The sequence below is a fragment of the Dendronephthya gigantea genome, unplaced genomic scaffold, assembly GCF_004324835.1.
Source record: "Dendronephthya gigantea isolate DGI-Jeju-01 unplaced genomic scaffold, DenGig_1.0 000082F, whole genome shotgun sequence".
Taxonomy (NCBI): Eukaryota; Metazoa; Cnidaria; class Anthozoa; order Malacalcyonacea; family Nephtheidae; genus Dendronephthya; species Dendronephthya gigantea.
This window is the reverse complement of record NW_021163092.1, coordinates 211133-225070: the sequence shown is the minus strand read 5'-3', so window position 1 is coordinate 225070 and position 13938 is coordinate 211133. Positions and strand designations below refer to the sequence as shown.

At 38.1% G+C, this 13938-nt stretch overlaps 1 protein-coding gene and 1 pseudogene across 1 annotated transcript; both read right to left on the bottom strand.

Moving 5' to 3' along the window:
- Positions 1-499: 499 nt before the first annotated feature.
- On the bottom strand, positions 500-1114 carry LOC114532911. Its single transcript, XM_028554497.1, has one exon. The coding sequence runs from the start codon at positions 1112-1114 to the stop codon at positions 500-502; it is 615 nt and encodes a 204-aa protein (XP_028410298.1).
- A 9992-nt stretch (positions 1115-11106) lies between these two features.
- LOC114532934 lies at positions 11107-11967 on the bottom strand (annotated as a pseudogene).
- Positions 11968-13938: the final 1971 nt, after the last annotated feature.

Sequence of the window (13938 nt, the reverse complement as noted above, 5' to 3'; positions counted from 1 at the left end):
AAAAAATTCGGCCACCAAAACGTTTCTAAACAGCTGCTCGACCGATCTAGAGGTCGGCAAACAGTAGGCAAGGTCTAGGTCAACGGCATTTTTAAGTTTTGTATATTTACTATATATATTTTATAGTAAATGTTGAAGGCCATTATGCTGAAAGTTAAATGCAAATTAGTATACATGCAAATTATCATGTCGCAAATTTCTGGTAATGCTTACCAGCTCGTTTAACGCCGACGAACGTGTGAAGAAACGTCATTATAATCAAAGAATTGTTGAAGTTGAACATGGCTCCTTCACCCCAGTCGTTTTTAGTGCCTATGGTGGATGTGGAAGGGAGACTTCTCACTTCCTTTCGTTCCTAGCAGGCAAACTGGCTGAGAAAAAGAACTTTAGTACCTCCATCGTTCTCAACTGGTTACGTAAGAAGATAGTTTTCGCTCTTCTTCGCGCTAGGGTTGTGTGTGTTCGTGGTAGTCGTTCCTGGAGAACTTTAAACATTCCTTCAACTACAGATATCTCGTTGTCGGAATGGAACTCTAATATTAGATAAAGTAGTTTCCTCTAGTTTCCAATTATTGCCAGTGCTCCACCACCACTGCATCACGCAGTGATCACATGTCACTCCCTTGGGCAGCTGCAGGGTGATAGTGTAGACCCCGTTTCCAGGGGGCAATTTCCACTCCGCGTTTCCATCGGGCATTCTCAGTAAGATCTTGTTTAACTCATTTTGTGTGATGGGCTGTTGTGTCAATGGGGCGAGACGAAACGTGAAATAACCCAAATGATTTGTCGTGATTCTTATTTTAACCTCAATCTTTTGACCTTCCTGGTAGCTTCTCACAATCGGCGCATTTTTTGCGAACTCCCCGGGATAATGGAACTTGGGGTTCGCGATCCCATATTCGTCCCCACAAACGCCACATTTGCCCTTGTGTTTCCCCCATTGTACGTTTCTACCACCGCAGCTCAGTTGGTTGTCAGTGTATTCTTTTGGACCTCCGTAACCTTTGCGCCAACGACTCGCGCGATTCACTGGGTCCATCATCATACCATGGCCACGAACTGACGCAGGAAAAACCGCTGCGAATATTGCTATGATGATGACGGACAAATACATTGTCGTTCCTAAAAAGATCGCAAGTTTCAATGCATGATTCCAGCTATATTATACATAAACATAAATTCTAATCAAGGCAAAGGTATAAAACCCAATACCACATGGGTGAAACTGCAAAGATTATAGTTACAAAATAATGGAATATAATATAATAAAATAATTGTAATAAATGGTCATCACTTTTGACCATCATTTGATTTAGATAAAGCGAAGTGTTCTAGAACTATTTGATCAACTATAGCTACCCAAACGTGGCGTTTAAAGTGTAAGACAGGTAATTAATATTATGGCAAATTATCATACAAAAGTCCGTTAAATAAAGCTCAAAATTTCAGTACACACGGTAATATGTTTAGACTTTATGATAGTATGCTATTATATTATAATATAATGCAATTATAACAAGGGTTCATTATAAAGCAGCGATGATTAACTTAGACCTGATCTGAATTGCTGCAAAAAGTTTTTTGACCATCATATTATGATAAATAAAATTATCCTACCGTACCACCAATTTCCATAATTTTCTTACCTGATTTGATCCTTCCACGCTGTTGTGATAGCAAAGTGAGCACCGAAGATATACTCCCAATATAAAGACTTCTTGTTTGTCTTATAAAACGTAAAATGACTGAATGAAGTTTTCCAACAGCATATATTTCGTCAGATTATGTCCACACATCTGAACTGCTGAATACACGCGATGTCTAGCTGTAATTTAACAGCTTGCCGTTTTTGTTAAGACAGCGAGCAGGCGAAATACTTGTATTTGAGACGAGTCATGAATAATTGTGCAGGCTAAGCAATCACACAGGGACAAATTTGAACAGTGTTTTGAGAGAGTTTCAAATGGTTTAAATTCATTTTCTGCCTTGGGAACCAACGATGATTAAAAGAAAAAAACAAATCCCCAAAAAAGATATCCTTCCGAATATCAATTCAAAATGGACGAAAGTGTAAATGCGGAAGCAATAGTGCGTTATTACTTTGTATTTCCTCGTTGTCTAGTTACTAAAATTTATATCAAGAACATCATACGTCATGCATGCATGCGCTATCAAACCTTCGCATTATTCGATAAATCTGATCTTGTGCAAAAACTAAAGATAATGTACCATTCCATACCAGTTTGCGCATGTGCAGTGTTGACGCAATGAACACAAAAGAGACCTCATAATACACTTCTCTTTATTCGGACAATACGTACATTAGAATAAAGCCCGTTATAATTAATTGGCATTGCCACCGGAACAGGTCAAATTTTGTACGCGTGTAGGCATTGAAGATTTTGTTTGAGAAAGGCAAACGAAGATGTGATGACGAAAGAATCCAGTGTTACGTGTTAACGAAGTCAAAGTTGAAATATACAAGTATCACAGTTAAAATCGGTTAAATTAGGGCCAACAAATATGTGGGGAAAATACGAAAAACTCAACAGTCACTGGATTGATCTCAAACTTGTAGCAACGGGCAACTAATCCCTGCTATGAGTCCAATCAAGAGAGAGCCCAATCACACATTCTCTTGTTGGAGAGACAAGAAACATTGCAACGCATATGAAAAAACGCAGAAACGTATTCAGTTCCTTAGTAAAAGGCTTGTAAAGGAAATAGTAAGGTTATATCGTTTTAGCCTAATCGAATGCTATTTTGTGCGCTTTATGTTATGGTTTATGCTTAGCGTCATGCAGACAGAAGGTTATTAATATTCAGTGCATGCAATTATTCCATTAGCGTCAAATTTCACGTCGTAAGCTTTCTTTCAAAAATTTATCGTTTTTTGAATTCGGTAATGCACTAAATGGTTAGAATTTGTGCTTTACTATACTTCTGTAGCTTCCATAAGCCAAATTTCACCGCGCATCCAAACAACGTCGCAAGCCATGTATTAGCATTACGAGCCATAATATGCCTTGGCAAGGTGCATAATTGTCGGAAGTCTCTAAGTGTATGTAAACAGACAAAACCAGATTTTAAAATGAATTGAGGGATTTTGCGTGTTACATATTAATATCGTAGTTGTAAACCATGTGTATATAGCTAATTTATTTACATCTGATAAACTTATCTAGCTGGGCCTCCGTACGAAGCAGCTACTGATTAAAATCTATTCAAAATTAAGGACCGCATCCTAGGACGGACATTTCAGCTTGAAATTCGTTGTTTTTAATGCAGTCTGACATAGCTACAAATTATACAACAATTGAAATACCCTAGCTATAATTTGAAGGCATAAATACAGTGACCTAACGCGCGTTCGGTAGGGTTACGACGAGAACTAAAAGTCCCCATTTATTGGGGGCCAGGATAGATAAGGAAACATCATTGTATAAGCAAAACGTGATTTATGACAAACAGCGAATTAAGGGACACTGCAGTACCAAGTATACCTCAAGACCCCATCCTCAGCTCTGTTCGTTACGCCACTGCATGAATATCATAGCAATTTAAATATGTACGCGTCCATCTAGTCTAAAACTGGAGCCCGAGCAACAAGATCCTCAGTGCCCCGCTTATAAAATTGTCTTATTTCCTTAAAAAGGTATCTTTGTCTCACCAGATCTAAGCCATCTGGCTCGATCGTTGCTGGCATGTTGAAAGGTGGCAATTGCATAAATATTACTCATATATATTATGGCATAAATATAACTCATGCATTATAAATATTTATTTAGACTCTTAATTCACAAAAAATACTTCATATATTGATATATGCACATTTCAGCACAATTCACTCCCCATGTATATTTTGTAATATGATTTCTCTCGACTTGCTCCTCGAATCGGAAACGTGGAACGCGGAAAAGGCTCAAATGGTATAAATGATAGAGACTGTATGAAAGTAATCTATATCAATGATGTTCATTGTGTGACATTGTTTATTACAAAAAAAATTCCGTGTTTTGTGAGGTTGAGTTTTGCACTATGTTTTAAAGTGCGTGCAGTCCTTCCTTGCGCACCACTGGGCTGACACAAGCCCAAAGGGCAAGTTGCCAAGCTAACGTTTACAAACATTTAAGTTTAACCTTTCAGATATTTTGCTACATATATTTCGCTATATATAATTCATCAGAATTTACATTAGAATACAATTTATCTTGCTTGGACAACATATCAGCTGTTGGGCAACAGGAAAATTTTCACTAATTTTGATTTGGGCTTCCTTGATTAGAAATTACATTCCGGATATTAAATTGCAATCATGCATGGTCATTGCACCTTGAAGCCTGCCAGCTAAAGCGGCAAAATGAACAAATTTGAAATGGCGTCTATCAACTGTTTATGCGTACATGAGCACGCGGGTAAAGATCTTTACCAATAATTTCGCGAAGACTATCCCAAATATTTGCTGGATATTAACATCAATGCATGGAGAAGTCAAGGCGTTTTAACACGTGCATATAAAGGTATGAACACTAAATGAAACATTAGCTATGATATAAGGAAAGTCATGACTGGGCCACTTTATTAGGCGCCCTTGCAATTATTTTCCTCCAAGCATTGAAATCAGGCTTATCGATGAAATCATCAACAGAATTCGTATAACGGTTGTCTCGATACAAACTAAAGTTTTTTTTCCCTTGAGTATATTTGCTTGGCTAAACTGTAGCTCTCTATTGACCATGCATATATCGAAATATGACACGCATTCGAGTAAGATTTCATATAGATGATCATGCAATTGTATATAACAAGACGTACCCAATTGCATTTTATGTATATGTTAACGCGAGTAAAATGTATTCGGATATATTAAATGCGCACTGCAATATAACCCTTTAGATTGCTTATCATGGCCGGTGGAATCAAGTTGGGCCACGATCATCCAATCATTCGGAATAAACATGACATGAAAGGTTGCCAGACCTTCAAAATGGCTTGGCTGAGGTTAAAAAGTTGTTAGCTTGGGCCGTGGTGGTTAATACAATTTATAGGATGCATTTACTTACATGTAAACAACAATTGTTTACAAACTTTGCTTGCTGACATTTTCCATAAAAAAAGGGTAGATGCTACCTCGAAATATATATAATTATATGATATAAAAAGATTTCGCCTGACAAAATGGATTAATGCTTTCATGCATGTCTTAATTAATCTTGATTAGTTAATTTTACTGTAAGCAGGAGGCACAAATTGTGTCACAAGTAGATGTCTCGAAGATGTTGAGGATCGTTTGTTTCTTAAAATGGTGAGTATAAACTCCCCTGTGCATGCATTTGGCATTGTCGTTTCTATATGGGCGGCAGCATTGCTATATGCTTTGCAGAAAAAATTATTTGCACTCTTTGTGATTTAAAAACCCGGTTTCTATATGGGCCGTCTGCTATTGCTATATGCTTTAGTGAAAATACTGTGCAATCTCTTCTTGCTGCCGGGGTTGAGTATTAAGTTGTTTTGCAGGGCGGAACTGAATTCGGACCTTCGGGATTGCGGATTGCCGCGGTGGTTTGAAATGAAGATTTCGAAAATTATCCCATTAATTTACGCGTTCTATTTCTTTAGGTCACTATTGTTAGGCTCATGCAGGTAGCATAGGTATTTACACAGTTAACTATGTAAATGGTCGAATATTTGGGGGGAAATAAAATATTTCCTGATGAATATAGTGTCCACCAAGAATTTAGTTAGCTAATTTAAAATCACAAGTATTAATTAGCGATATAATGGTTCATAAGTCATAACACGTGCGTATGTAATCACTGCGCTTTTCGCCTGCGTCTGAACATATTCCATTGCGCATGCGCATGCTACTGACACGAGAGCTTTTAACCACTTAAATTATAACTGGATGATATCTAAAGCCCTGGTCAAACGAGAATGAGAGTTGATTACCGCGCGCATTAATTTCGTAATTACTTCACTTCGTTTTGCTATTTTTTTGTTATCGGCAAAAAAAAATGCAAACCGCTGGCGGTTTTGCAACTCTCATCAACTCTCATGACCGATCAAACGCGCCCAAACTCTCATCAACTCTCATCAAAATTTGAACCAGTTCAAAGTCGATGAGAATTGATGAGAGTGTATGAGAGTTCGCGGTCAAACGCAAGCGAGAGTTGCAACTCTTATCAACTATCATTCTCGTTTGACCAGGGCTTAAATCCATCCAAACTAATCTCATTTCTTCTCTACAGGTAAACCACAAACCAGAATCCTTTGTAAATTGTGCTGATATTGTTAAAGTATGCTCTATTATATTCCAAATATTCCAATATATATGTATCAATCAACTGTAAATAGATTTAATTTAGATTTATGAGTGATCAAATGATTCCATAGATTCCATAGATGCAAGTGTAGTAAATGTTTCTTTAATGAAAGCCAAATATGGTAACCAAATGTAAAATGAAATGTTATCCGCCCTAAAGAGATTATCATGTAACCACTTATATATAGATGTAACTTTCCTTGTATACATCAGAGTGAATAAAACTGTGTAACCCTAAAGTTGTGCTGTGAATATAAAGGAGTGGCAAATGGCTACCCAAAACTCAACAGGTTATGGGCCCAGGAGAGCTCTAGTCTTCGATGGAAACGAATCGAAGTACGAATTATGGGAGGTAAAGTTTTTATCCTTTATGCGGATCCAAAAACTTTACAACATTTTTGTGCCTAGCAGCGATGAGCGTGAGCTAGATGAGTCGAAGAATGCCGATGCCTTCGCCGAACTTGTACAGTGTTTAGATGACCGAAGCTTGTCCCTAGTCATAAGGGAGGCAAAAGATGAGGGTCGAAAGGCTTTAACAGTGCTGAGAGAGCACTACAAGGAAAGGAAAACCCGAATTATAGCCTGTACACTGAACTTACTTCACTGAGAAAGGGAAAGCGAGTCACAACGGACTACATCATACGAGCGGAGACCGCGGCGACAGCGCTGAAAGCAGCAGAGGAAATAATAAGCGACGGCTTATTAATTGCAATGGTTTTGAAAGGCCTTCCTAGGAACTATAAAACATTCTCTACTGTGATAATCCAACGAGAAAAGCAGATGACATTCAGCGAATTCAAAATAGCCCTGCGAAACTACGAAGAGAGTGAAAAGAGTTGCCATGGTACGGAAGGCAAAGACAACGTGATGTATGCCGCCAAAGACGAAATTCGACGGAAAATGCTTCAAATGTGATGAAAAGGTCATAAGAGTTCCGAATGTTGGCTAAAGAGCGAAAAATGGTGTGCCAAATGTCGAACCAAGACCCACAATACAAGAGATTGTAGAGCCGCAAAGAAGGACGCAGCGAAGCTTATCAACGGACAAGTGAAGAATCAAGATTTGGATGAACATTCATTCGCATTTACGTTAAAAGATGGTAAAGGTAGGAGTACGAAGAATTCGAAGCTTCTCGTGGACACTGGGGCGACCAGCCACATAATTAATGATAGGTCTAGGTTTGTAAGCTTTGACAAGAACTTTGATCCGAACAGTCACTTTATAGAACTTGCCGAGGAAGCAAGGCTAACGTAGTTTTAGGGAAGGGAAATGCAATGGTTAAATTGTTTGATGTAAGGGGTAATGTACAAAATCTAATGCTAAGCGACGCACTTTATATACCGTCCTACAGTCAAAATATTTTTTCAGTTTCGGCAGAAATAGGTAGAGGAGGATCGGTTGCTTTAGGAGAACAGGTAAGTAAATACACTACAGCTGAAGGTCAGGTATTTGAGATAGAAGAGAGAGAGCGTTTGTACTATTTAAATAGTATCTCTTCTTCGTGTAACAATGCTACCTCCATTAATGAGTGGCACAGGATTTTAGGCCATTGTAACTTTGGAGATGTGCGTAAATTAGAGCAGGTAGTCAAAGGTATGAAAATCATAGACCACAGCGAGAAAGATTGTGAAGTATGCATTCAAGGAAAGATGTGTCAGAATAGAAACCGAGAGCCAGATCAGAGAGCTAAAGCACCTTTAGATTTTGTCCACTGTGACTTGGCAGGGCCAATTGAGCCCGTTGCCAGAGACGGATTTAAATATGCATTGTCTTTTATAGACGATTATACAGGTATCAACATGATATTTCTTAAAGCGAAAGAGCGACACTTTAGAAGCCACAGAAAAATTTTTGGCCGATGTTGCGCCTTATGGTAAAGTTAAAAGGATACGAAGCGATAATGGTGGTGAGTTTACGAGTCAAGAATTTAAATCTCTCTTACGAAAGCAGTCAATAAGACACGAGACGAGTGCCCCGTATTCCCCTCACCAAAATGGAACTGCAGAAAGAGCGTGGCGAAGCCTTTTTAGCATGGCTAGGTGCTTGCTATTGGAGGCAAAACTACCAAAACGGTTGTGGACCTACGCTGTGATGGCTTCGGCCTACATAAGAAATAGATGCTTAACCAACGCTTAGAGAAGACACCATTTGAGGCGTTGACAGGTAAGAAACCAAATTTAAATAATATGCATGTATTCGGCACAACATGCTATGCTTTTTTGCAGAACACCAAGAAAATAGACGCAAAGAGCCGTAAAGGTATATTTATAGGGTACGACAGAGGTAGCCCATCTTACTTGATATACTATCCGGAATTAGACAAGATAGAAAAGGTACGTTGTGTCAAATTCATTGACAACTTCCAAGGCAAAGACAATAAACTCAACGATCTTGATGAGTTTGTACCCGACAGAAAACCTTCGAGTACTAGCAATGAAAACCCCAAAATGCCGAGTACAGTTGAGGAGAGCTCGAATAATCTCGAAACAATCAGCGAAAATGTAACAAACAACACCAGGTGGTTGCCGAGGGAGATAGGTATCCAACAAGAGTTCGCAATAAGCCAATTATTTCGATCAAAGCAAATTAGATGACACATTAGGTGAGAATGTTAATTACACTGTTGATTATTGCTATATAGAGTTGCGAACATTCCAGTGTGCTATAAACAAGCACTTGAGTTGCCTGAGGCAAACAAATGGCAAAAGGCAATGGAAATTGAGATGAAAGCGTTGACAGATAATGACACTTTTGATTTAGTACCGCGACCTAAGGATAGACAGGTAGTGGGGGCAAAGTGGGTTTACACTATAAAAACAAATCAAGAGGGAGAGGAAAAATATAAAGCTAGATTTGTAGCGAAAGGGTATTCTCAAGTTTCAGATATAGATTACCAAGAAACATTTGCACCAACTGCACGCATGAGTTCGATCCGAATGTTATTACAACGTGCCGTGCAAAACGACATGATTATTCACCAAATGGATGTGAAAACAGCATACCTTAATGCGCCAATTGACTGCGAAATATATATAGAACAACCTGAAGGTTTTGAAAAGCGAAATGATTAGCGGTGAAACGTTAGTTTGTAAGCTGAAAAAGTCGCTATATGGTCTAAAACAAGCGGCAGAATTGGAATAATCTACTCCATCAATATTTTGATTAACGAAAACTTTATTCAATCTCTTGCAGATCCATGCGTGTATGTGCGTACAATAGATGATGAACGATGTGTGATCGTAATCGTTTGGGTCGACGATATCATAATCGCCTCGAGTGATTCAAATTCACTACAGAGCGTGAAAAAGTCTCTTAAAGAAAGGTTTAAAATGACCGACCTAGGGATTCTAAAATGGTTTTTAGGCACTGAATTTCAATGCAGTGAAAACACAATTAAAATGAATCAAACCCGGTACATTGAAAAGATTCTTGAGAAATTCAAAATGACCGATTGTAAGCCAAAGCCGACGCCGTGTGAGTTAGGAGTAGACAAAGTTTTGGAAGTGGAATCTCCTGAAATGGAGGACCCCGGGCTTTATAGAGCTATAGTAGGTAGTCTCATATATGTAATGACTGGCACTAGGCCAGATCTGTGTTACATCGTTGACAAAATTGGCACAGAAAATGTCAAAACAACCCAGGCAGATTTAACTAAGGCAAAGCACGTTTTGAGATATCTAAAAGGTACTTCAAAATTTGGTCTAACGTTCACAAAGTCCATTAACCCCCTCAATTCTTCAAGGTTTTTTGCGATTCAGATTGGGGAGCATCTATCGCAGATAGACGGAGTATAACAGGATACAACTATCAACTAGCGCAAAAAGGACCGTTGATATCATGGAAGAGTCGCAAACAGCCGACAGTGGCACTATCCACCTGTGAAGCGGAATATATTGCATTGACAAACGCGATGCAAGAAGCAAAATTTCTGAAACAACTCTGCATCGACATGAAGGTAAGTATACATGAAGGTAAGGCTTTCATAAAGATAGATAACCAGGGAGCGATGAATCTGGCGAGAATCCTATTCATCATCAGAGAACAAAACATATAGACATCAGGTACCATTTCATTAGGGAAGAAGTGAAGGAAGGACGAGTTAGTTTAGAGTACGTTTCAACAGAGGAGAATATTGCAGACATATTTACAAAGCCAGCCAGTAAAATAAAATTAGAAAAATTTAAAGAGACCATATTAGGTAAGTATACATAGGTTCATAATTGCGCATATAATTTTAAAGCGATGGCCCGCCCTGCTGCACGCCATCAAATAAATAATTTACTATAGAACATAAAGAGCAAGTGGGGGTGTTAAAGTATGCTCTATTATATTCCAAATATTCCAATATATATGTATCAATCAACTGTAAATAGATTTAATTTAGATTTATGAGTGATCAAATGATTCCATAGATTCCATAGATGCAAGTGTAGTAAATGTTTCTTTAATGAAAGCCAAATATGGTAACCAAATGTAAAATGAAATGTTATCCGCCCTAAAGAGATTATCATGTAACCACTTATATATAGATGTAACTTTCCTTGTATACATCAGAGTGAATAAAACTGTGTAACCCTAAAGTTGTGCTGTGAATATAAAGGAGTGGCAAATGGCTACCCAAAACTCAACAGATATTGCCATTCTCCCTCATGGGGGAAAACCCCAACCCACCCGAAACCCCAAGCCAACTAAGCGCCCAAAACCCACCAGAAGACCACCCTTCACATTGCGATCTCGGCCTCCACGCCCTATTTATTATTATTATTAAACATTATTTACACACGGTATTCTCAATCAGGATTTTCATGCTGACAAATGACAAGATTATGAATTACAAAATAAGACTACAAAAATATTTACAATGATAAATCAAACTAATAATTAATATACCTGCTTTTCATGAGAGCCGTGTAAGGAATATATACAAGAAATATAATATAATACAAATGTGAATGTAGATTAAAATAATTTGGAACAGCCCGCTTTAAAATTTGATAGGTTATTTGCTAGCCGTAGCCCAATCGGTAGGCTGTTCCATAGCATCGCACCACTATAACTAAAACTATTCTTGAGATAGTTTGTGCGAGGCTTAGGAACAGCCAGCTTACTATTTGTGTTTCTCAACGAATAAGGATTGACACTGTCACGGTTTACAAACATGGAACCCATGTATTGTGGAGCAAGTCCATTGAGTGATTTATAAACCATGACAGCCTTTTGAAACTGGCGTTGGGAAGATAACTTTTTCCAGCCAAGTCTATCGAGTAAGATGTCGGCATTAGTGTCATAGCTTGAAAAGGTCAAAACTCTCGCTGCGCGATTTTGTAGTTTTTGAAGTTTATCTGCCAAGGTTTTATTGCAATTGTCCCAAACTGTACAGCAATAATTGAAATATGGCTGGACAAGGGAATTAAAAATTAAATACAATGTTGCAACTGGGACAAATGAACGAACGAGTTTTAAAGCGCCAATACCAGAAGCAATTTTTTTGTTAATTCCTTGATCTGTATATTCCAAGATAGATTTTCATCAAGGTGAACTCCTAGAGATTTTGTATGTGAAACCTTGTCTATAGGAATTCCGTCTATTTTAAAACATGGGTCTGATTGGAAAGTAGCTATTCTTTGTCGTGAGCCAATTAGCATAAATTTAGTTTTGGATTGATTCAATGTAAGCCTATTGGCGATAAGCCATTTATTAACATTTTCAAGATCTTGATTAAAGTAATAATCTATATCTTCAATTTTATTGCTTGCAAATGTTAAATTGGTGTCGTCTGCATACATTCGTGCTTGGGAGTGCTCAAGACAATTTGGCAAGTCATTTATATACAATAAAAATAGCAATGGTCCCAAAATAGTTCCCTGTGGAATACCACAAAGTAACGTACGGTTGGTAGAAAGATGGCCATTGACATAACATTTTTGACTGCGGTTACTTAAATAAGACCTAAACCAGTTAGCCACAGCACCCCCAAGACCATATGCTGACAGTTTTGACAACAAAATTCCATGGTCAACTGTATCAAAGGCTTTCTTAAGATCTAGGAAAACGACAGCATTGACCAGTCCTTGGTCAATATTGTAGGCCCAGCTATTAGTAGATTCTAGAAGTGCAGTAACAGTTGAATGCAAACGTCGAAATCCAGACTGGCTATTACATAGTAAATTGTTCTCAGTAAGAAAACCGTAAATTTGATCATAAATAATTCGTTCGAAAACTTTCGCCACAACCGGTATTATCGAAATTGGGCGATAATTATTTAAGTCTCTACGCTCGCCCTGTTTGAATAATGGAATGACTTTTGAGCATTTCCATTCTGGAAATACCAATCTGGCAGGAAAGAATTGCCATGCCTTACCTAACAACCCGCGACCAAACATGGACAACTGGTGTCGTTTAAATTGCGCTCTTGGTAATTGTCCAGCAAGTCTTTGTATATGTGACTAGAATGTAGATCTAACGTCATCAGATGCCAGTTATTACCGGAGAGGTGCTGAAATCACCTAACGCTCGCCTGCACTGTTTGTCTAGAATAAGGATAAACTCTGTATGAAAGGTATCTGTATGAAGCACAAATTACCCATCTTTTTATTACAAATTACAAGGCTAAAATCCTCGTTGGAAGGTAATATTAAGCACAAACTTCAGATATTAGTTGTGACCTCAGAATTACTGGCCAAAACTGGCCTCGGAATTACATTAGTTTTATTTGTAACCAATATTTCTTCCGTTTCTCGCAATCCGCGCACGTGATATCAACAGGTAAGTTAACGGACCAGGCAGAAGTCCCTGCTTTAAGCCGGGCGCACACACAACGATTTTACGGTAGTTGGTCCATTCAGGTTTAGACATATAGGCAGCCAGGCAGCCCTTGCCCAGACATGTTTTCCTTCTCGCGGCGCTCGCGCCTCGCGCGTGTACGCGAGTCTACTTGGTCTAATATTATGACCAAGTAAAAAGGCAAGTATAGATCGCCAGTCGCCACATTTTGATGAAAACATCCATCTAGACAATCTAGACAGGAATCGGCCGACTAAAATCGTCGTGTGTGCGCCTAGCTTTATGAAATAAACAAGATTGGATTTTTATATCTACACAAAAAAGGATTATGCATCAAACAAGGAAAAGGTATGTACATAAATCTTATAGGTAGTTCAAGGGCCCTGTCTACGATTTAACTGGCTTTAATAATATATTTGCATGTGTATCTACATAAATATTATGCAAATATATGTCACATGCGTTGCCATTTGCCTTTGCATTCCGAGCCTATCGGCTTTCTACTTATAAATACTTATGTGCTAAAGCTTGTAATTGCGAATTATCTGACAATATTCTTTAAACTTTAACGTTGGACTATGTTTTATATATATTCACTCCCTGAATGATTTCTATATTAAGCGATTGAATTTTGATACGGCATGTCACAACACAATCTCATAATTCATAATTGTACATGTACAATACAAACAAATGGTAGCATACAGGTGAAAATATTTGAAAGTTTCTCATTTGGCTTAGGGTTGTACAAATACTTTCGTTAAATATGATTCAGCTACAACTTTGAACTAAAAAAAACAGGGCTACACAATAGCCCTGAAAATCGTAATGAG